Source organism: Arachis stenosperma, chromosome 4 (genome assembly GCF_014773155.1).
Source record: "Arachis stenosperma cultivar V10309 chromosome 4, arast.V10309.gnm1.PFL2, whole genome shotgun sequence".
Taxonomy (NCBI): Eukaryota; Viridiplantae; Streptophyta; class Magnoliopsida; order Fabales; family Fabaceae; genus Arachis; species Arachis stenosperma.
This window is the reverse complement of record NC_080380.1, coordinates 6,404,796-6,429,958: the sequence shown is the minus strand read 5'-3', so window position 1 is coordinate 6,429,958 and position 25,163 is coordinate 6,404,796. Positions and strand designations below refer to the sequence as shown.

Genomic DNA, 25,163 nt, shown 5'->3' with positions numbered 1-25,163 from the left:
TGCTAGGTAGACTTTTTTTTTAGACGATATGACGATGATTCACGTTCGCATTCACTCTTCCTCAATCCAAATCAAAATCCACCAGATGCAAACTTCTTTTCTGCTTCTTCCTCTTCTGCTATTAATCTTCCTTCTTCCACTGCCTTCCCTCCATAATATTCATTCATAAATTTGGATACCAATCATTCTTCTTCTTCTTCCTCCTCCTCACAAAGATTATTATCCATTCAACCACCCCCAACCCCAACCCTACTTCTTGTTATATAAATAGCATGTCAGGGCTTATCAATGTTAGATGTATCATATATCTTGTTATGATTATCATTAATTTTTATATGTTATCTGCTCGGTGTAGATGTGGATTGCAAAGGCAGAATATGATGAATCAGGTCCATCAATCGTTCACAGGAAATGCTTCTAATGTTGCAAAGCTTTCAACAAGTTACAATTCACATTTTCATTACATATAATACTATCAGTTGATTGAGGAGCTCTTTTCCTATATTGTTACCATTTTTTCCATGTTTCTATATTTTAAAAGCATAAGCTAAGCAAGATATGAAAGATTCTTCATTGAATTCTTTTTTATCCTCATTACCATTTTGTTGTATAATAAAAACTATGTACTGTTACTATTCAATTTGGTTAAACCAACCATTTTTTGCAAGAATACTTTTATAGTAGATATACTGCTATATATCTGACATAATTCACAGTATTAAGTGGATGAAATAGAAGCATAAGAAAAAGCAAAGAACCATGCTTTGAAAGTGTCTTGTTTTTAATGCTATTGAACAATTTGAATGAATGTTTATGTGTGTGTTTGTTCTTTGTCTGTGTTCAAAAGGAAAGGATGAAGCATGAATTAAGAAGGCGCTTGTGACACTGTGAACTTCACAGAAGAAAATTGGTTGACGAGAGAACAACTAATACAATGTTCATTTTTGTTTCCATCCAGCACCAAGATTTTTCTTTTCCCCTTTATTTTTTGTGATTGTGCGATTGTTTTAAAATTCTGATCTTAGGCATAAAGATAGTTTTTGGTGTTATCAGGATCATGAAAGCATCTTTATCGTCTCAATATGAACAAGACTAAGTTGCAAAGGTAGAATTTGATTCACAGAGAGGCGATGGGTGTGATTCTCAAGTGTCAGATCATTAGTGATTTGATTTTCTAATATAACAGTATAACTTTCTCAATAATAAAAACTAAGCTTCATTGATATATGTGCAGGTTACTCGTGGTAGTAGCTTAGGTAATAAGTGGATACGTTGTCTTTTGCCTTCCCTTCTTATATGTTTGTATTGTTCGACCATATGCTTTGGAACTAAGGCTTTCTACTTATGATCCTTGATATAGTAATATACTAACTAAATTCTTTTTAATCTCGAATTTGTAGATGTTGTGCTAGATATTTGCACTGATTTACTAGCATGGCCAGGGAGACAGAAGGGAGAAAAAGAAAGAAGAAACAATAACTCACAATGCTCAGCTGCATGCTACCATCTCAGTGGCTGCAGCGGCTTTTGCCGTGGCAGCCATCACGGCTGCAATGGCTACTTCATCTGCACCAAGCAAGGATGAGAGGATGGCCAAGATTGATATGGCTATGGCCTCTGCAGCCACATTGGTGGCCACGCAGTCTGTCAAGGCTGCTGAGGCAACGAGGGCTTAGAGAGGTCACCTAGCTTTTGTGGTTAGCTCAGCTGTAAATGTCCGCTCTCATGATGATATCACTACTCTTACCACTGCAACTGCAACAGGTAGCACTCCTTGATGACACTGTCAATTAGCTCCTCATAGGACAAAATGTGTCGTGTTCATGTTGGCATGGGTAGTGTGAACTAAGAGATAGTAATGATGACCCTGATCTTAATTATTAATGTTTGCAGCTCTAAGAGGAGCAGCTACCTGATAAATATGTATTTGAAATACTAATTGAACCTTTTAATATCTATTTTAATTAGAATGTTATTATTAGTTATTTTGTCTCTTTTATAAATTTTTTCTGTTGTGCGCAAACTTATTTATTAATTAAAATAATTACACATGTATGAACGAAAAAATTTATTGTTTTTTGTATTTTTATTACAAAAGTAACTTTTATTTTTGCCAAAAAGGCAACCCTTCTATTATTACATATTTTGAATATTAGACAACTTGTATGGTTGTATATCTAAAAGAAAAGGCAACACTTGTATAGGTTGCATATCCAAAAGAAAAGGCAACACTTGTATAGGTTGCATATCCAAAGAAAAGGCAATGCTTTTAAAGGTTGCATATTCAAACTAATAAGCAACACTTCAAGGATTGCAAATTCAAACTTATAAGCAACGCGTAAAGAGTTGCATTTTATGGTAAATAGGCAACACTTTTTAGTAGTGGCCAAAATATGAGAGAAAAGACAACACTGCAAAAATGTTGTTTCAAACACACCTTTGAAGTGTTGTTATTTTTCAACCAAAGGCAATATTTGGTAAGTGTTGCTCTCAAAAGCGTTGCTTTTGAAACAAAAAACTGTTGCCTTTGATCGCCTTGATCAAAGGCAACGGCTGCATATGCAACGCCGCCCAAAAACGTTGCTTTAGGTCCAAAAATGTTGCCATAGATCAAAAGCAACCTTTTGTCAGCCTTTAGGCAACACTTTTTAAATGTTGCCTCAACCTGAAAATGTTGTAGTGTAGGGGCCAAAAATCGATTTCGTCCCTCGGCTTTTTTTCGCTTTAAAATGGTCCCCAAAGTTTCAGTTTGTTTTAAAATCGTCCTTTTTATCAATTATATTTTTTTTATTACCAAATTACCCTTTATTAAAAATTATAAAATAAAATAAATATAAATAAATAAATAAAAAAAAGAAAAAAGAAAGAAAGAGAGGGGGGATACAGAAGCGGGGTGGGTGGGAGAAAAGGGGGGGGGGGGAGAGAAAAGGGAGGGGAGGGGGAGGGTGGAGGGGGGAGAGAAAGGGATCCATGCCGCCGCATCGCCGCCGCACCGCCGCGCCCGCCGCCGCCGCTTCTTCTTCTTCCCGTCGCCGCACCGCCGTCCGACACCCCCGCCGTCCGCCACTTCTTCTTCTTCTTCTCCTCCGCACCGCACCGCGCCGCCACCACCACCACCACCACCTCTCTTCTTCTTCTTCTTCTTCTTCTTCTTCTTCTTCTTCTTCTTCCACCGCACCATCGCCCCTGCCGCACACCACATCCGCCTCACACCGCACCACCAATTCTTCTTCTTCTTTTCTTCTTCTGTGAACTTGATTTGTTGTGAAATTTTTGGATTTTTTTTTAAATTTGTTGTGGAATATTGTTGTTGTTGAAATTTGTTGTGGAATATTGTTGTGGATTTCTGATGATGATGATGATGATGATGATGATGATGATGATAATGTGGTGGTTGTGGGTTCTGGTGTTAGTGGTGGTTTTATTCTGGTGGTTTAGGTGCTGTTCTTCTTCTTCTTCTTCTTCTTCTTCTGATGATGATGATGATGATGATGATGATGTGGTGGTGGTGGTGGGTTCTGATGGTGGTGGTGGGAGAAAACACAGCGCTGCCGAGACGGGGGGAGGGGTGTTGTTTCGGGAAGAGGGGAAAGGGGGAAGAGGGAAGGTCGCCGTCGCAACAGCTCCACGCCGCCGCCGCTCCACGCAGCCACCGCTCCACGCCGCTGCTCCTCCTCTGCCTGCATTTGGGATTCTGCTTCTGTTTCTGGTTGAGGAAGAAGAGGGGAGAGAGAGAGGGGTATTTTTGTCCGAAGGACCATTTTACAATAAACCGGAACCTCAGGGACCTTTTTGAAGCGAAAAAAAGCCGAGGGACGAAATCGATTTTTGGCCCCTACGTTAGGGACCAAAATCATACTTAACCCTTCCAATTAATTACTGTTTGCGCATGGTTTGGGACACTCAAACCAGTTTGGTAGCTCCGTTTTCTCGTCTTAATAGCTTCCTTTTTGACAATGGTTGGACCGTAATTTCCAATCAATATATATATATAAGTAGAAAAAATAATTAAATTAATTTTTGAAAGATTATTTATTTTTTAAATTGGTCATCGAAAATTTTTTTTTATTAAATTTGTCTTTTAAAAATTTTAAATTAGTTATGTTAATTCTTTCGTCACTTTCTTTATTATTGATAGTGTCAAAATTTGTTAACGTGACAGGCCGTTAAGTGACACTCTAACATACATCTAAAGTCTTACTTGATTATTAACATAATAAGTTGATGAAATTAAATCAAATTAAAGTCTACTTGAAGGGAGAACTTGAAGCATTAAAATTTCTCAATTTGTGATTGAGTTTATCTAATTTTATAAACTAATCATGTTAATAGTCAATTAGAACTACTGTGTGTTATGATTAATGTATCACATCAATAAATTTTGACGCCGTTAGCAATGAAAGTGACGAAAAGACTAATATGACTAATTTAAAATTTTAAGGAACAAATTTGATTAAAAAAAATTTTTGATGACCAATTTGAGAAAAGAATAATTTTTCAAAGACTAATTTAACCATTTACTTATATAATAAGTTGGTAGTTATAGTTACTTTATGACCAGGATGCTTATACTTGCATTAGTGTGGGAAAAGCACCTTACTACAATTGAAAAAATTTTTAGTAGTATATGATAATAACATTTATTTGTTCTTATTAAATTATTAATTTTAATCCCAGAATAATATTTTATTCCACTTTTGAAATTTGATATTCAATTTGAAAACTTTATATTAAAGGTGTATTATAATGATATTTTTTAAATTTAAATAAAATTAATGTTCTCTTTAGAAATCAATTTAAAAAAATAATATTAATCCATTGATGTTTTTTCTTTTAAAGTTAGTTTTAATTTTTTCTGTAACAACTATATTAATTAAAAAAAATTTTTAAATTATGAATATCATCAAGAGTTACTACAAGAAAAACGCTGAATACTTTCGAATTTCGCATCGGACATTAGCAGCGAGTTTATTAGCGGATTTGACAATAAATTCATTAGATAAAAAAATTACCGTTGGATTTGATTTTCTGACGATAAATTCGCCAGTAATAATTGGAGGGAAAAAAATTGACGCGATTATTATCATCGGATTTACCGATCCAAATTAGCGGAACGCTACGTTTTGGTCATTCGCAAAAACGTTACCGTTGGATTTGTCCACCAGTAAATCCGACGGTAATCTTGCCCCGAAATTCGAATCACGAACCTTGTCCCTTCTATCTCCCTCTACCCTTCTCCTTTCTCTCTTTTTCTCTCCTTCACAAATTAGCTCCTGCAACCCTCTACAAGCGTTAGCCACTACCAACAACGTTCAAAGACTACGTAGACTCATCGCACCGCGTTGATCTACGTAGACTCATCGCACCGCGTTGATCGCTCAATCGCCGCCGTTTCGTCGCTCTCGCTATTACTGCCATCGTTGTCGGCACTGCTCCCTGTGTTGTCCGAGCTGCCTCCTTCCTCCCTCTAGGCATGTTGTCATTCTCCTTATTCCTACTATCTTTTTAATTTATTTAAAAAAACTATAATGCAACCCTACCGGTTGATCATTGCTGCCGCTACTTCGTCTGTGCTGCTACCACGCTAGAAAAGTCTTCTGCATCGTCACTGTCTCCAAGTAACTCACCAATTAGTTTTGCATAGTTAAACCCTAAACCCTAATTGATCTAATTTTAATTTATTATGTATTAGAAAATTTACAACTTAGATGTTTGTATTTGAAATTTAACTGTTTTTCATATTTAGTTCATGTATTAGTTTAAATTTAGGTTTTTTAATTTTGTTTTGATTTAGAATTTTTTTAATTTCTATTTTAATAATTCTACGTTTGAAATTTTGTTTATGATTTTGGTTTTGAATTTTATTTTGATATTTTTGTGTTTATTATTCTAATTCCTGTTTATTGTTCTAATTTTTGTTTATTATTTTGCAAGTGTAAAATTCTCAACTGCATTGTTCTAATTTCTGTTTTGGTGTTGTTTGAGTTAATTTTTTTCTGAACTAATTAATTTATTATTGTTAATTGTCTAAATCAATATGAACTTATTTATTTTCTAAGTTAATTTTTGACTTATTATTTATTGTTGTTAATTTTTTAAGTTTATTATTATCTGAGTTAATTATTTTCTGAGTTAATTAGTATTATATTTTCTTATTTATTAGTTTAAAAATTATTAAATTTAAATATTTAAAATTATATATGAATTTTTAAACAAATTTTAAAAAAATTTAAATTTAAATTTACTGTCGATTAAATAAGCCAGTAGTTATTAATTTAATTATTAATTAATAATATATTATTGTCAGGTTTACGGGAAAAAAATTCAACAGTAAAAATTATCAGCGAAAATTTTTTAACAATAATTAGCGACGGACAAAAAAATCCGCCAGTAAATATTTACCGGCGAAATTTATTTTGTCGGATTTATTCCGACAATAATTCTAACAGTAAATTCGACGATACTTGATATTTTTTTTGTACTGAGTTAATTATACAGGATGTGAATTTTTAAATATTCATTTAGCCACATACATGCAAAGAAAGATACGTCGATTATATTATTAAAAGATTATTCAATCTTTTTAAAATATGGAACATAAAAAAATAAAATTTTAAATTAGATGTTATTATTTAAATTAGTATTTTTAGTATTTTAATTTGATAATTAGACATTTTGAAGATTAATCATATTTTACAATAATAATAATAATAATAATAATAATAATAATATTATTATTATTATTATTATTATTATTATTATTGTTGTTGTTGTTGTTGTTGTTATTGTTATAATAATAGTTATGCTACGTGTACATAAAAAATAATCATTCATAAAAATATATATTAAATAAGTTTAATTTTGATGTACTGACAGTGTAAAGTACTTTACACAGTTGTATAATTGCATTCGTTTTTTTAGATGACAATTCATACCGTCAATAAAAAATAATTATTTTTATTGATGTGACATTATGTAATTAGATGTACATGTAAAATTATTTTATACCATTAAAATTAAATCACATTAAAATACAAAATATATATTAAGAATAAATTAAATAACCTATATATTTATACACAAATACATAATAAATAACTTAATAGTTAATTTTTTACGATTTTTTTATAAAAATTATTGTCATATTATATATACTTTATTTCTATTATCAAAATTTTTGGGATCTGTTAATGTGTGTAACTTTGACAAGCACTTAATTAAATAATATTATTAAAATTAAAATAATATTTTTTAATTATTTAAAAATACTTTTTTAGTTTTAAAAAAATATTCTCAAATAATAGAAAAATATAACCTTAATAATACTTAATTTTAAAATATTGTCAAAGTTATATATAACTACTATAATCACTCTAATGATCATCATCGTAGACTTCACCAGGTATTAAAAACAAAAACAAAAACAAAAACAAAAGCTAAAACGCATCAAATGTAAGTTGATCACTGGGTTAAGCGAAAAGCACACTTATTTAGATAGGAATTAGATATAGATAGAGGAAAGTAATAATTAATACGTTGTATATATATGAATTAATCAACTTGTATACCGTAGATGGTTATGACGATAGTTGAAGAAATTTGACGTGATATGAAATTTTCAGCAATGTAATCGCCTATTGGAACCGCTGTTAAGTCCATTATTTACCCGGTGCCAATCCTCTTTTACTAATTAGAGATATTATATGGTCTTTTTGCCGTCATATTTAATAATAATTAGCTGTTTTAGTTTTGCGATGTCGTCGTTGCAGAGTAATAGCAGGTATATATGTAGGGTTTTCAGAAGAAAAAAAATGTATAATTAACTTTATGTAAATTTAATAATTAATAATTATTAAATAATAATTTAATTATTATTTAATAATTATTAATTATTAAATTTACATAAAATTAATGATATCTGAGTTTTTATTTCTTAAAAAAATCAATTGATCAAAACTAATCAAGGAATTCTGACACAATTGATCTCAAAATCCCTAAAACCACTAATAATCACAATGTAAATAAAAAACAAATGTATTCTCATAAAAAATAGAATAAAAAAATAATTAATATCTATTTTTAGAATATATATTAAAATTATTAATAAAAAGTATTATAAAAATGTGTAAATTTTAGTTTTTAATTTAATTATTATGTATTTATTAAAATCAAATATTTAAAATATTCTGCTGAAAACAATTTTTATTTTTATTCTTAAAATAGATGTTAACTAAATCCATAGAGCAATCGCATATATAAGAGCTGGCTGAGTGTAGTAGCTACCGATCCCGATCCAAATAATCTTACTTGAACAAATTGCTATGTTTTTATTTTATATGCAAAATTTTGAAAGGAATATACCCTTTTTTATTTTGTTGCGTCAAAGAGGCTAATTTTTTTTGTTATAGAAGTAGAGAAATGATGAGATATTTTAATATTGTAATTTTTGGTATTTTTTAAAATTGTAAAAAATATACAAATTGGAGAGTCTAATTTCTGTATTTTAAATTTTTTAATTTTTTAACACAAATCAGACGGTCTGATTTGTGTACCTCTCATAAATCGGACGGTCTAATTTTTGTACATCTACAAATCATACGATTCGATTTGTATAACTCTAGAAATTGGACAGTCCGATTTTTGTACATCTAATAAATTAAATAGTTCAATTTCTATTTCTCTAATTACGATTTTATATTTGAGTATAACATCCCAATAATTCACATTTTAAAAAAATAACACTACCACTTCAATATTAAAAATAAAAAGTTCGTGTCAAGAAGCTAAGGCAAACGAAAAATTGGCATATGATTATTCATCATTGTGAGGCTGTGGTAGTTGGCAGAAGACTCTCACAAATTACCCCATAGACCCGTTGGCAAAGACAGCGACCAGTTTTCTGACCAATAATATTTATATAATATTAGAAAGTCATAGAATAATAATGAGAGATTTACGAGTATGCTTTACTATTGGTTCTTTTGAAATAATAGTGATAGAAATTTCATTTTATGTAGTTATTAGTCTAATATATAAGATCATTTTTTTATATATATTTAAATAGGTTCTCGAAGAATTTTGTATCAAACGTTTTCGTCTTCCAAAAATATTATTACATTGAAATCTTTTAATTTTACAAAAATAAAATAAATATTTTTTTAGTCAAATTTATTATTTTTATTTGAATAAATAAATTTTTTAAAATATAATAAAATAATTTATATATTTTATTTTTGTAAAATTTAAGAATATTTATATAATAAAATTTTTTTAAAGACCAAAACATCCAATATAAAATTTGTTAAAAAATTATTTGGGTATATATACTCATAAATTTATTAGTTTTAGTAAATATTTGATCAATTTAAAATTTTAAATATTAAATATAATTCTTAATTCAAAATTACAAATCTTAATAGTATAAAAAATGAAATATTTGATCTAAAATATTAACTAAAATTAACCAAAAATATCGATCTCCTAATAATTTTTTATATACTTGCATTCATTCATCTATATGAGCAAAAAGTGACTGGTTGATTTTTATATATACTATATTATTTTAAAAGAAATTTGGCCTATTAAATCATACTTAATTAAATATTAATATATATAATAATATATTTCTTGATTGAATGAAACAATTGTTTCTGCTGCCCATATATCCCACAGCTGAATGCAACTTTTTTCATTAAAGGCCATTCATGAACCATACCAGTGATTTAGATACTACTAATAATAAATTAGTAATGTCATGAGATCATAAGAATAATGTGGAAGCAAGGAGTGATTTAAAGGAGAAAATAGCAGTAATAAGAAACTGTGAGCAGGTGAAAGGGCCCCACAAAATAAAGGGTCAAGTCAACAAGGTTCCCGGGAGAAGCGTGGATCTAAATTGAATAGATGAAAAGTAGTGGGGCCCATGCAGAGACTAAGTTACTTGGCCACCCAGTCTTCGGTCATCCCACGCACCACCCACATGATCGTGATCATTCACAAGACACACACACCCATGGCCGTCAAATTCGTTGACTTGTCTTTTTTTTTAGCTTTCTTCTCTTCAATCTCTCTTCTTTTCTTGACTTTGTATTTTGTGTGTCTTTTAATATTATATTAAAAAAAAAGCACAAAATAAAGTTGTATATGCCCATCATATTTTGTAGGACTATTAAACACACTATTTGTAGTAATTCACACTGTTACATGATGCATTATTTGCTGAATTTTTGTATTATTAAATAATTATAAAAGATCACGTTGTCTAAGAATAAAAATCAAACAATTCTTAAATCCTATGTTATAAGTCTAAATTTTATAATTTTTTTTATACGTATGAGACATGCAATACTTATTTCTAAAATTAATTTTTAAAATAAATTAAATTCAATTAATTTCTAAAATTTATATACTATATGAGTGTCATAATGTATACAACATTAAAAAAGAATATTACTAAAGATAACACAAACATCATTATCTAAACTGCATCTATACTTCTGAGTAAGATATAAATGGATGGTAATTAAAGTGAAGAGAGGAAGGTAATTAAGAGGGGCCGGGGGAGGGTGGGAAAGGGTTCATTTGATCACGTGGATATGGGCGTGTGATACCGGGGGCGGTGGCAGCTGCATATCTTTCTTCCATTATGAAATGAGTTAAGTTAGTCAAACCCTTTCTTCACGAAACATAGACGAAACATCCCCCACGTCTATGCTTCTCCATCTCTTTTTCTTTTCCTTCAGAAAATAAAAAAGAAAATGGAAAAAAGCACTGTATACTGTATATTGTGGTCATGGTCGGGTGCCCATTTTTATCATTTCATTGCCTTCCCCTCATTGACCGGAAATTCATTGCCTCAAAATCCAATAACCCCTGCTACAATACTGTTTTTATTTCTTATTAATTTTATTTACTAATATTGATTTATATTTGGAAATATAGGGAGATACATTATAATCCCTAGACTTTATTTTATGCATATGATAAATAAATACTAATTAACAATTGCATGGATAGGGTAATAGAGTAATGATAGAGAAAAACGGTGGGCGTAATTGTAATTTGAGTAGGTGGATACGGACATTTTCCACGGTGACGCACCATCTGACGCAACATGTTGGGATTGGGAAAAAGATGAATCAAATCCCATAGAAATAGAATTCTGAATTTCTCACTTGGTTTACGCTCCCCAACCCCAACCCCTTACCCTTTTCTTTTATATACCCCATCCCATAGCACTGGGAAAAGACTTCACACACTTTACAAAAATCTCTCTCTCTCTCTCAACTCTCAACTCAACCTTCTCTTTCAATTCTATATCTCTCTGTCTTTCTATTCTTGTTATAATTATATGGACAAGGGATGGGGTCTCACCCTTGAAACTTGTTCCTCTCCAACCATCCCATTCTTTCATTCTTCTTCCGCTGCTGCTGCTGCTTCTTCTTCTTCACATAAGAATAAGATGTTTCCGCTGTTGGGATTCCCCGTCAACCTTACTCGCCCCGCCGATGATCATAACAACGATGACAGTAACCGCAAGGTGGTTGTTGACTTCTTCTCCGATAACAGGAACAAGGCACAAGAGCAGCAGCATGTTAAGCCCAACATCTCCGTCAAGAAGGAGATTCCCCACCATGATGATATACCTTCGTCCACCAAAGTTTATGTAATTAATTAATTAACATAGTTTTTTCTTTTTTCTCATTTAATTAAGATAATTAATTATGTGGTAATAACAATTGTGTGTTAATTATATGATCTCAGACGGGTTTGCAACTGCTTACTGCCAACACTGGAAGCGATGAATCTACGGTGGATGATGGTGGAGTAGTATCATCAGATGGTGAAGATAAGAAAGCCAAGGCAATTGAGGTACGTACCTGTTGCTACTAATTAGTAATTAGCAAGATAATTGATAATTGTGAATTGAGAATGATATTTAATTTGATTATGATGATCAGCTAGCGATGTTGCAAGTGGAGCTTGAACGCATGAATGCCGAGAACCATAAGCTGAAAGAGATGCTGAGCCACGTGAGCGGTAACTACACGGCCTTGCAAATGCATCTTGTTACATTACTGCAACAGCAGCAACAAGAACAAGTAGATGATGAGGTTGTTGAAGGAAAAGTAGTAGTGGGAGGGGAAGCCAGACAGTTGCTTGATGTAGGAAACGATCAAGCATCAGATTCTTCTTCTGATGAAAGAACACGATCCAGCACACCTCATGCCCAAGTTGGAATCAGGAATAATAGCAATGGAAAGAACGAGAGAGAAGACAGTCCAGATTCACAATCACAAGCTTGGGGTCCCGCTCCCAACAAACTCCAAAAACCCAACCCCACCATGGACCAATCCTCTTCTGAAGCCACCATGAGAAAAGCCCGTGTCTCAGTCCGTGCCCGCTCAGAAGCTCCCATGGTATCTCTCTCTCTCTCTCTCTCTCTTCTTCATATGGAACAACCAATTAACTAACTTATCTGACTCAACTTAATTAATCTCTGTATAATTTCAGATCAGTGATGGATGCCAGTGGAGAAAATATGGACAAAAAATGGCAAAGGGAAATCCATGTCCTCGAGCTTATTACAGATGCACTATGGCAGTTGGTTGCCCAGTTCGCAAACAAGTCAGTTCCTAATTAACATAATCAATCCATTAATTACGATTTCATTATTCCCCATAATGTAATTAATAATAATAATAATAATCTTCCCCATATAGGTTCAACGTTGTGCTGAGGACAGAACTATTTTGGTAACTACATATGAAGGAACACACAGCCATCCGCTACCACCGGCAGCCATGGCCATGGCATCAACCACCACAGCAGCTGCCACCATGTTACTATCAGGTTCCATGTCAAGTGCAGATGGAATCATGAACCCAAACCTCCTAGCAAGAGCTATTTTTCCATCGTGCTCTACTTCTTCTACTTCTTCAAGCATGGCAACACTCTCAGCTTCAGCACCATTCCCAACTGTCACATTGGACCTCACACAAAACCCATCATCATCAAATAATACTAATAATACTTCCACTCCTCCAATCAGGCATCATCATCCTCTTAATGCTGTCCCTTTGTTCCAGCTACCCAATTTCCAAGGCCACCCCCAGAACTTTGGGACTCAAGCCCTATATAATCAATCAAAATTCTCCGGTCTTCAATTGTCTCAACAAGTTGCTGCCTCTTCCCAATTGGGAATCCAAGCTTCAAGGCCGCCTTTGCACCACAACCAACCACAGCAACAGCCGCCATCCCTGGCTGATTCCGTCACCGCAGCCATCACCACCGATCCTAACTTCACTGCCGCTATCGCAGCCGCCATCTCCTCCATCATCGGAGGTAACAATAATAATAATCAACCAAACAGCACTGGAGACGGTAACAACAACAACAGCGGCAGCAATCCTAGTATGAGCAACAGGACAACAATTAGCAGCTTTTCGGGGAATTAAATTAAACTAAATCCCTTTGTGTTCTTTGGTTCTTTTTGTTAATTACTGTATAATTTTCTCTTTTTATGTACATGGGGAAAGGGGAAATGAAGTTATAAATTTATGTTCATATACTTTTTTGTCCATGTATTAGGGACGGATTAGCTAGGTGTATCATCATGGGCTGGGGATAAGGAAAAAAAAAGCTTCATTCTTTTGTTTTATCTTTCAACTTTGAATAATTTTGTATTATATTCAAAATATTCAGAGTAAATAGACATAAGGCTCGAAACGAAAAAAAAAAAAGAATATGTATTATCTTTCTTTTATTTATTAGTTTATTTAATTTTGCTTCGTTAGTGTCATCTTCCTCTAGCTATTTTCTTATATCGGCCTTGATCCTTGGTGACAAATATGGAAAACAACTTAGATGTGACCAATTGCCTAAACAACAAAAAAGAAAAGGAATTTTCTTTTAAAAAGGGGAGAAGATGGTCAGATACAGCTTGAGCTAGCGAATGAAAAATGCGCGTTTGCAAATAAAATTGGGAATTTTCTAATAATTAGGTCAATTAATACGGCCACTGCTATTTGATATTGACACGTAATTGAGTGGTAGGAAGTAGTAATCCAAAGGTGGACTTAGCGAAGGGTAGGGTAGCTAGGGAGAAGGCTAGTGAGTTTCTTAGCAGCTTCGTGTGTTCTTGGGATACGTACTTGTAGTTTAGTAGTAATTAAGGGAGTGATTAGTACCAATATTAGTTGTATTAATTAAGTTAAGAATAAGGTCAACTTAATTAGGGGGTGGTGGATTTTGATTGGAGAAGGAAGCATACAAAATTTGACTTATGGTGCGGAGAAGGCGTCGCGTTCACGTTAGTGGCCACACTTTTAAAATGAGATTGGACCAATCGTGGGAGGGTATTTAGGAAGACATGTTACCTTGGGGTGCATGCAAAGGGGGTCGCACCGTACCTCATCCACCGTACAAATGGGTCTTCATTGGCGCTTTCTTTTGACTCTATCCAAAACCAATATACAATAGGCCATTGGGCGAAGTGGGAAGGAAACATTCAATTATTCATGTTCCTTGTGAATAAGGGGGCATAGAAACACACTCATTTTGGACAAGGCATACATGTAACGGATTGGATTTTAGTAAGTTTATCATGAAAATCATACTCAAATTTTTAATCCGATTTTATGGTGAATTCTATGGTGTAGAAATAAATTTTTTTCTACACATGAGGAAACTAACGTGGCATAGGTTTAGGAGTGACACCTATCTTTTGCTATTATTGCTTTGATCAGATGTGACAAGATAAATACATCAAAATTTAGATTTTGTCTTTTTCAATTAAACATTAATACTAATAAACTTTAATTACAGATTTATTTTTGTTGTATTGGATCAAAAAAATTGGGCAAAAAAAACAATAATATTTGGACTGTAATGGATTACTATTAAAGAAATATATTTTATTATATTTATTTTATCAATAAAATTCATTAGTTTTTATTAAATTTAAGTATGCAAATATATTAATACTACAAACAATAAAGTCACAAAAAATACTACAAACAATAAATATTAAAAAATAAACATTTAAATTCAAAATTTAATCTCTAAATTATTGTGTATAATATTAAATTTTTCTTACATTTTGTATAAAAATTAACAAGTATTATTTTATTTTGTGAGAGTACCTTTAAAAAAAATTTGTCAATAATACTAATTTTCTTACATTTTTCTTTAGTCCATGAATTTATTTTTTTAAATTAATTTATAATATTTTGATTTATAATAACGATAATTTATTTAGAATTACAAATATAACAATAAAGTTAAATTTAAAAAGATGAAAAATATTTATATGCAAAACTTGAACCTAAATAAAATTCATGCTATAAATAATTTTAAATATTGAACATTTTAAATATATCATACGTACCAAATAATTTGAGTTGTTTCAGACTCCAGTTTTGTTTTTTAAATTTTTTTCACTCATCTTTTTAAATTTAACTTTGTTGTTACATTTGTAATTTTAAAAATTATCATCATACTATAAATCAAAATTTATAAATTAATTTAAAATAAATAATTCATGGATTAAAGAATTTTTTTAGCTAATTCATAAACACTTTTAATTTTGATATTGAATTCATAATAGTATTTTTTCAATAACTTATGAAATTTGGTGTGTTTTTTTATATGGATATCACAATCTAACATTTTAATTTGGAAAGTTTAATTTTTGAAATTTAAAACACAAAATGGAACTTCTGATTTGTAAACTTACACAAATCTAATCTTTCAATTTATGAATTTTAATTTTTAAAATTTTTAAAATACAAAAAATCCACCCTCCAATTGATGAACTTTATTTATTTTTTAATTTTTAAAATACAATAAGACTCTCTTAATTGTGATTACATTTATACTAAATTAAAACATATCACTCATCTTTTTAAATTTAACTTTGTTGTTATTGTAATTCTAAAAATTATCATTCTTATTATAAATCGAAATATTATAAATTAATTTTAAAAATAAATAATTCATGGACTAAAAAAAATGTAAGAAAAATTTAGTATTATTGACAAATTTTTTTTAAAGGTACTCTCACAAAATAAAAATAACACTTGTTAATTTTTATACAAAATGTAAGAAAAATTTAATATTATACACAATAATTTAGAGATTAAATTTTGAATTTGAATGTTTATTTTTTTAATATTTATTGTTTGTAGTATTTTTTGGTGACTTTATTGTTTGTAGTATTTAATATTATTTATGCATACTTAAATATTTAATAAAAACTAATAAATTTATTGATAAAATAAATATATAAAATATATTTTTTAATAGTAATTCATTACAGTCCAAAAATTATTATTTTTTTTGTCCAATTTTTTTGATCTAATACAACAAAAATATATCTGTAATTAAAGTTTTATTAGTATTAATGTTTAATTAAAAAAGACAAAATTTGAATTTTGATGTATTTATCTTGACACATCTGATCAAAGCAATAATAGCAAGAGATAGGTATCACTCCTAAACTTATGCCACGTTAGTTTCCTCATGTGTAGAAAAAAATGTATTTCTACACCATAGAATTCACCCGATTTTATCCGTCGATTTTCGAATCAAATTGGGTACGTAGTGCCTTAGCGGGATCTATATTATGATTTATTTATTCCGAAGGGAAAAGAAAATACAAGTATTTATGGTGAATCGGCAAATTGTGCTACTATATTTTTTTATTAAATAAATATATCCTTTATCAACAAAAAAGATTGATGTATCTAGATAAATGTTTTGTTCAAATACATCTTTTAATGAAATTAAAAAGTAAAATATGTTTTTTTTTTCAACTGACATTATAGATATATATTTTTTACTTTACTTACATTAGATACTTAAATTTATTACATTTTAGTGATAAACTCTTAAAACTATATCAGTGCTCTTGGGCACAAATTAGATACATCCTTGCAATAAAATCATATAGCATCATTACAAGCATGCCCATGCCTTTAAAAAAATTTTTGGCCCCGGTCTATGCCATTTTTGGGATCATGATCCTGGCCTATGCTTTAATTGTAATATAGTCATCTACTGGGCCAGCCCATATACAAATCCAAAAACGAGGATGCTTTGGGCTTCACAGTCACATCTCAACATGCCTAAACTATTTAACAATGACATAGGTTAGAAAGCCTTTCATAACGTCCAAAAAAAAAGCCTTTCACTGTACCAAAAACAACAAATAGGGCCTATACATGTTTCTCTCCCACCCCAACCCACAAAAAGAAAAACTATAGTTAATTATTATTTAAATGAAATATTTTATCACTATTTTTTAATATCTAATTTCAAACCTGAGGATGACGCAATTTTGTTTCAATTATTACTAATTATGATAGAAAAAATTAAGATTTTACGTAAAATCAAAAGAAAAATAATAAAACATATAGAACATAAAATTATAATACGATTCAAATCGTAAAATTATTTTTTTTGAAGAAATTAATTAACTTATTAAAAAGCGTACAAAAAAATTAAATAATTAAATTGAAAGTTTAGCTACTGCATGTGATAATCATAAATGATTTTGGGGCTCCTACTCATCCAAAATATTATCATACGATGAGAAAACGTGAGTTTGGTGTAAGTGCTACCACATTTGAAGGAAAAAATGGAAAAGGCATTGTAGATAGACATATACTGATTGGGTTTATGTGATTAATTCAATGAAGCTTTTCGGTATATAATGATAAAAATAGGCATCAATATGGTCGAAGACTTATTGAGATACATCTATCCCTTTTTGATGCCCATACGCTTGAGCAAATACTAATAATAATAATAATAATATCCACGGTGGTTTTGATTGGATTTTTATGGAAAATAAGGGTGGAATAAGCATGCCATCAATGCTATGTTTTGTTTGATCATCCATGTTCTATTATATTTAGCGGCAACTACCAAATCATATGTATTGATTGAGTTTGCATTGCTTACTTCAGTTACTTGCACTTGCATAGCACTCCTCACTAGGGCTACCCTCTTTCCTTTTCTATCCAAATCCAGTTTATCTTTACATACATATATATGTTGTGACTTGTGACATTGCCTTTGCTTCTGGACAATGTCTTCCTCCATCCCCCTTCTACACTCCAAGCTTCTTATTTATTTATTTAAAATAATTTGCTTTTGTTTTCCCTTGTTGCCCACTCCTTTTTCTTCAAGCTCCCTTCTACACTTCTACACTTCTACTAGTATATATCCATTATGGTTACTAATTACTACATACCCATATAATTTGGAACTTTATAATTTATTCTTATCTTCTTCGTATGATCTTCTAATAAAAGCTATTACCGTCAAAGAAGTATATAATAAAATTCTGGAAATTAAAAGAAAAGAACAGGATCAGATTCAACACGTTTATATTTTAAAAAAGTTTAATTACTTTAATTTGTTATTCCATATAGTTTTATCAAATTTTTAATTAAATTTTTATAATTTAAAAGTAGTTAAATTTTTATATACTATATTTTTTTTTAAATTAGCTCCTTATTAGTAGTCATCTTTAAAAAATGCATAATTATATAATATTATGTTTGCTTATATAATATTACAAAATTATCCTATATCAAACATAAAAACAAATATTTCAATAATATTTTGTATCGTTTAACAAAGACGTTTAGCAGTAGAGACTTAATTAAAAATTTTTTATCTAATTAGACTAAAGAATAATTATAAACTTTTAAATAAAAGAACTTAATTAAAAGTTTATTTGGTGAAATTATAAAATTCAATAAAATAATTAAATATTATTTTAAAAACAAATCAATAATATTTAGTAAACATAAAAGTAATTTGTTTGGCATTAACTTTAGAAAAAGAGGTTAGGAATATTTTTGAATTACAACGTATGTTCCTTCTCTCTACTCTAAATGGTTTTTAGAATTTCCATCTATTGGTACTTTTAAGATTAATTGTGATGCTAGTTATTCTGGTTCGGGTGATAGTGTTAGTTTTGCTTGTGTTATTAGAGATTGTAATGGAAGTTGGCAAATGGGGTATTTGGGAATGATTGAGAGTAATAGTATTCTTCAAAAAAATTATTTGCTATTTGAAGAGGATATCTATTAGCTTGGGATGTGGGTTAACAGGATGTTATTTGTGAGACGGATTGTGTGGAAGCATTTAATTTTGTTACTCAAGATGGTTTTGGGTTTATTGATCTATTGGTGCTCAAAATAAGAGATATCATGCATTGGAATTGGCGTGTTGACTTTCGTTTGATTATGAGAGATGCAAAAACACGGTGGCAGATATTATGGCAAAGATAGCGATGAAGTTACAACTTTTGCATGTGGAGCTTCTTTCACTTTAGGACGAATTAAAAATAGTCTTAAACAGAACTGTTATTTAAGCAATTCCTTATTTTTTTATTTTTTTTGTTTAATTAATTTCAATAAAAAAAATGAGCGTGGTGCTTGCATGCAAATTCTTTTCTTATTAGTTTTATAATATGTTCGTTGTTACTTAGCTTGTTAGGACAAAACTTGTAGACTTAATGGTTGAACTATTTTTCAGTATGATAGTGATCATAGTATTTAAAGTGTTTATTAATATAACTACAAAATTATCTAAAAAATAACATTAAAATAATATATTATTAATTGAGGCCGGATAAAATAATATTTTAACAAAATTTATGCCTTTTGATTATATATAGAACCCCCTTTTAAATCTACATCACGCTGAATATGTTTGACATTATCACGCAAATATTTATCCTCTTTTTTTTTTTCTTTATTTCATTCTTCTTATGGAATATTTTCTGATTTATGAATTATCAGTTACTAACATTACTTATCATTATCATCATTAACCATTAATCATCATCATATATAACGTGTATATCGCTAAAGAAATAACGTTGAACATGTCTTTCTCTAAGCGATTCGATGGGATGAATGCAAAATTTTAAAATTAAATGTTGAAGTTGGCGTATGCGCGCAGGTGTATTAATGTGAATTTAACAATTAAAAATTATTATATAATAATTTAATATAATATGTTAAATTATTTATATAAAATTAATTATTAAATTAAATATATATTAAATTTATATTAAAATATAAAATATATATTAAAAATAAATAAAATAATAAATATATAATAATTAATTTAATAACTAATTTTTTATATGAACATAATATTTTATATTCGTTTAGATTGGAATAATAAATAAATAAAATAAAAATTAAATTGAGTTGGATTGAATTTGAAATAATAACTCAAAAGGGATTAAATTTATCACATTACATGCTAGTAGATAACTGAGTAACAATATATATAAAAACACGTTACACTACATATGATATGATACGATATTGTCAGTTAACCATATAAATCATACATATGAAAAACAAAACTAAATATATCTAAGTTTCTAAATTAGAACACAAACCCAAAAGATGTCAAATGTTTATACACAATAAAATGAAATAAAAAGTAAAATGGCAAGTACAGAATAGATACAGATATAGATATAAATCAATAAATAAATAGAAATGGTGAATGGTTATTTACTTAAAAAAGGAAAAAAAAAAAAAAAGAAGTATGAGGTGTGAAGGAAAGAAAGAAAGGGGGTGGCGAGTAGATTCACATTCGACTTTAAGGGCACGTAAGTCGCAAACGAAATTCAGTTATGGATCCCCAACGCGTCACGCCAAAACTCTACCGTTCCCATTGCGATCAACGGCCCTGATTCACTCAATAAAGTGTAACGGTTGAGATTATTAGCTGACCTGAGCTGGCCCCACTCCTCACACGAACTGTGCCACCCCAACCTCACTTCCTTTTTCTCTTCTTTAAATACTTCATCCGCTCTTGCTCTTCATTCATTCGTTCATTCCTTTCTTCCTCTCTTCATTGGTACGTAACTCCTTCGTTATTCTCCTTTTTGCGTTCTTACATTATTGCAGTTACATTCATTCTTATCTCTCTGGAATCAATTATGTTGATTTTATATTAACACACATTTGTTAGTTCTGTTTCCCATTGCATGCATCGTTATTATTGTATTTGCTAGTTTTGGGGGTTTATGCTGCTGATTTAATCAATGTTAGTAGTAAATAGCAAACATGCGCGTATGACAATAAGTTAGGGACTCACGGCATGCGTTACATTGTTGATAGAGTTATGTATGAATGAATAAATTAATTGTACTATTCCATTGTTGATTGAATTTTCTGAACTTGGATCATGAATAGGGTTGAAATGGGAAACAACTCCAATATGGTTATGCTGGGTTTGGTTCTGTCAACCCTGTTGTTTTCTCTGGTTTCCTCTGCCGCCGGTGGTGAGGGGCTGCATAGGATTGGGCTCAAAAAGTTTAATAAGCTGGATGGCCATGACCGCTTGGCTGCACGCCTTGGCTTCACAGATGTTGAGTCCATGAGGTCCACCATTAAGAAGATGATACTCCAATACTACCTTGGAGCTCCCGGGGACGCCGATTGTTGCGTTGAAGAATTACTTGGATGCTCAATACTATGGTGAAATAAGCATTGGAACCCCTCCCCAGAAGTTCACTGTTATTTTTGATACTGGTAGCTCTAATATGTGGGTTCCATCATCTAAATGTTACTTCTCGGTGAGGTTTCTTAGATGCTTACCATGTTATCTTATCATTGTTTCCCCGTTATGCTTGGTTTGTTCATAGACATTTCCAATTATTGTGCAGGTTGCTTGCTACCTACATAACAAGTATAAGTCTAGCGAATCAAGTACATATAAGGAAAATGGTTTGTTACTTTGCTCTGATTGAGATTTGAAGTTTCTTTATGATAAATTCCATGATTTATGTTGCTTCATAATTTTTTTATGAGTTGTTTGGGGGCCTTTCTTACTTTGTCTGCACTTTACTTGATCAATACAAACAATTGAATGTTGATGGAGACTGCACATACACCAAGATGGTGTCCTTTCATTTTTCCTTTATAATTTACCTTTCTATATATTATTTAGGGACTTCTGCTGCTATTCAATATGGTACTGGATCAATTTCTGGATTCTTTAGCTATGATGATGTGAAAGTTGGTATCATAACTGTAAAGAACCAGGTAAAATTGATTGTCAATCCCTTTTTATTTAATCTTTTCCTTCACCTCAAAGGATGAGGGTGTCAGTTAAATTGGCTTCTTTCATAATGATAAATCAATTGACATAAATCATGTTTTGGTCCTATTAGGAATTCATTGAAGCAACTAAAGAGCCTGGAGTTACATTTGTAGCAGCTAAGTTTGATGGTTTGGTTGGACTTGGATTCCAAGAGATAGCAGTTGGAAAAGCTGTTCCACTGTGGTATCTGTCCACATCTAAACTTTTGATTAAATATTTTGCTAATATTTTTGTTTAATCTCTGTCATTTATGAGGCACTTTCTTGTCACAGGTACAATATGATTGAGCAGGGTCTTATTAAGGATCCAGTATTTTCATTTTGGCTTAATCGTAATCCAAATGACGCTCAGGGTGGTGAGATTGTGTTTGGTGGTGTTGATCCTTCTCACTTTAAGGGTGAACATACATATGTGCCAGTGACAAAAAAGGGATATTGGCAGGTTAGTTATTTAAAACATTTGTTTATTATACTTATATGCTGCATATGTTAATTTTCTATTGCTCTTTGTTATATAATTATTTATTGAAAAATTTCTGTACAGTTTGACATGGGAGATGTTCTTATTGGTAGCAAACCCACTGGTATGTATAGACAACAACATATTAGAGCAAAATTCCCGATAGTTTTTTTTGATAGCTTGAACGTGATAGAATTTTCATGGTTTGTTCATTGGTGCTTACCCTGTCATATTGCTATTTGTTACCCAGGATATTGTGCAAAGGGCTGCTCAGCAATTGCAGACTCGGGGACTTCTTTGTTGGCTGGTCCAACAGTATGAATACAACACCTTTTGCTATGATTCCATAAGGAGCAAAGAATAATACATATTTTTTTGCCAAATGAAAAAGCTTCTACAAATTGAAAATTGTTCTTGTTCTTGTAGGCTATAATCACACAAATAAATCAAGCAATTGGAGGATCTGGAGTTGTAAGCCAACAATGCAAATCTGTCGTTGAACACTACGGACAAACAATATTGAACTTACTCTTGGTTGAAGTAAGTTCTTAACTCATTCTTGGTGAATTTGTTTCTCATGGTCATGGCCCATGAATGATTTAGTCGTTTTTAGAATGATTTATTTTTAATGGTTTTCACTTGAACCTGTAGGCAAATCCAAGGAAGATATGCTCTCAAATTGGACTATGCACCTTTGATGGAAGTCATGGTGTTAGGTTAGGAGTGCAAATATGTTAAACCTTTGATTTTTCTTATCTAATTTGAAAGCTTAAATTATTATGTTTAATATCTTACATACTTTCAGTATGGGGATCGAGAGCGTGGTCGACAGGAAAGAAAGAGAATTGTCTGGTGGATACGGGGATGCTACTTGTTCTGCATGTGAGATGGCTGTTGTTTGGATGCAGAACCAACTGAGTCAGAATCAGACACAAGATAAGATCATAGACTATGTCAATCAGGTGAGATAGTCTTAAATTTTAGCTACTATGTAAATATGCCGCTTTCTCCTCTTCATTCTGGCCTTACTCATGAATGATGATATTGCAGCTTTGTGAGAAATTGCCTAGCCCAATGGGCCAATCATCTGTTGACTGTGAAAAGATCTCTTCAATGCCTGTTGTCTCCTTCACTATTGGTGGAAAAACTTTTGACCTTTCCCCACAGGATGTATAGTGTCCTCAAACCTTGATCATCTGCATTTTCAGTTTTTCACTATTGTTCTGTTTTTCTGAACCACTCTTGCAATTGTTATCTTCAGTACATACTCAAGGTGGGTGAAGGTCCTCAAGCCCAATGCATCAGTGGCTTTACTGCTTTGGATGTTCCTCCTCCACGTGGCCCTCTCTGGTACCACATTGAATTTCTTTTGATTCTGATTCATTTGATTTGATTCCTACGATTGGATTGTTACTTAATGAAATCTCTTGATAATGCAGGATCCTTGGAGATGTCTTCATGGGACGCTATCACACAGTCTTTGATTATGGCAAAAGTAGAGTTGGGTTTGCCCATGCTGCGTAGAGAATCTTCTTGTGTATGTATGGCATAATGGAAATTCATTGGAGGCCATTATTGCTAGTATCTTCTTTTTCGTAATGAACCTAGATTGTACCTTGCATATATATATAAAAAATATATATAGTCACACCCCTTTAATTGATTAGGATATAACAGAGAATCCTTGGGGCTGTGACCATAGTTGGCGCACCAGGCTTTTATTTATATGCAATATGATTGCTGGGGTTAAGGATGTAGATATGGCTATTGTGATTCCTTATTTTATTCCTTGTTTTAGTTTCGATCACAATATGCATGTGTCATGTGTCAGATGAGATGCTTCAAACTATGCATATGGGAAATGCATCGGAGTGTCCATCTAATATGTCAATGAGTGCTTAGATCAATTGTTACGAATAGTTTCTTTTTCTTTTAGGACATCTATTATACATAAATAAGAATCTGGATTTTCATTTTTTATGAGGGTTCCTATGTTACTGGTAGAATGACCCGTATAAAGAACAGTACATTATAAATCTAAGCATTAAAATATATGAAAGAGTATGTTACGAAAAAAAAAGTATCTAGTACTATTTGTAGCATTCATATCTTAATATTTAATTATCAAAATATGCTAAAACAATAATAAATTCACAAAAAAGAGAAAAATATTAAATAATCAGTATTTTTTTCTTACATTTATTTTGCATTTAGATTAATATTAACTAATTTTTTAAATTTTTAACCTAAAATTGTTAGTCTCTTAATATTTTTTAACAAAAAATAAATTCAACTGTGATACATTGTTAATATAAAAGTATAGCAACACATCAGCAAAAATAAATATTTTTTATATTAACAGTATAACTAATCGTCTAAAAAAAGTTAAACTCATAATTAGATGATTCTGTAAAATATCGACATCAAAATTAAATTTATAAAAAAATACATCTATTAAATTAAGAAGTTACCATACCCCTTTATTTTTGGACGAAAGAAGTTATCTTACCTAAGGTCCTACTAAATTTTCACTCGAACTCAGTAACTTATCTAATATT

At 30.9% G+C, this 25,163-nt stretch overlaps 2 protein-coding genes across 2 annotated transcripts; both read left to right on the top strand.

Moving 5' to 3' along the window:
- Nucleotides 1-11,232: 11,232 nt before the first annotated feature.
- LOC130973837 (probable WRKY transcription factor 31) lies at nucleotides 11,233-13,795 on the top strand. The gene is made up of 5 exons (XM_057898515.1): nucleotides 11,233-11,665; nucleotides 11,764-11,871; nucleotides 11,961-12,419; nucleotides 12,514-12,627; nucleotides 12,723-13,795. The coding sequence occupies exons 1-5, from the start codon at nucleotides 11,351-11,353 to the stop codon at nucleotides 13,455-13,457; spliced, it is 1,731 nt and encodes a 576-aa protein (XP_057754498.1). The 5' UTR covers nucleotides 11,233-11,350; the 3' UTR covers nucleotides 13,458-13,795.
- A 7,086-nt stretch (nucleotides 13,796-20,881) lies between these two features.
- LOC130976794 (aspartic proteinase A1) lies at nucleotides 20,882-24,585 on the top strand. The gene is given in 15 exon segments (XM_057901720.1): nucleotides 20,882-20,898; nucleotides 21,237-21,482; nucleotides 21,484-21,619; nucleotides 21,710-21,770; nucleotides 21,994-22,088; nucleotides 22,217-22,329; nucleotides 22,419-22,587; nucleotides 22,690-22,729; nucleotides 22,856-22,920; nucleotides 23,032-23,145; nucleotides 23,257-23,321; nucleotides 23,411-23,567; nucleotides 23,656-23,775; nucleotides 23,867-23,955; nucleotides 24,045-24,585. Coding segments are annotated over 14 exon segments (1,548 nt in total). The 5' UTR covers nucleotides 20,882-20,898; nucleotides 21,237-21,243; the 3' UTR covers nucleotides 24,130-24,585.
- The last annotated feature ends 578 nt before the right edge of the window (nucleotides 24,586-25,163 follow it).

Coding starts and splice junctions, on each gene's coding strand:
- LOC130973837 (XM_057898515.1), top strand. CDS start 11,351: ATGGACAAGGGATGGGGTCTCACCCTTGAAACTTGTTCCTCTCCAACC. Junction 11,872..11,960: donor AGAAAGCCAAGGCAATTGAG/GTACGTACCTGT, acceptor TATGATGATCAG/CTAGCGATGTTGCAAGTGGA. Junction 12,420..12,513: donor CCCGCTCAGAAGCTCCCATG/GTATCTCTCTCT, acceptor GTATAATTTCAG/ATCAGTGATGGATGCCAGTG.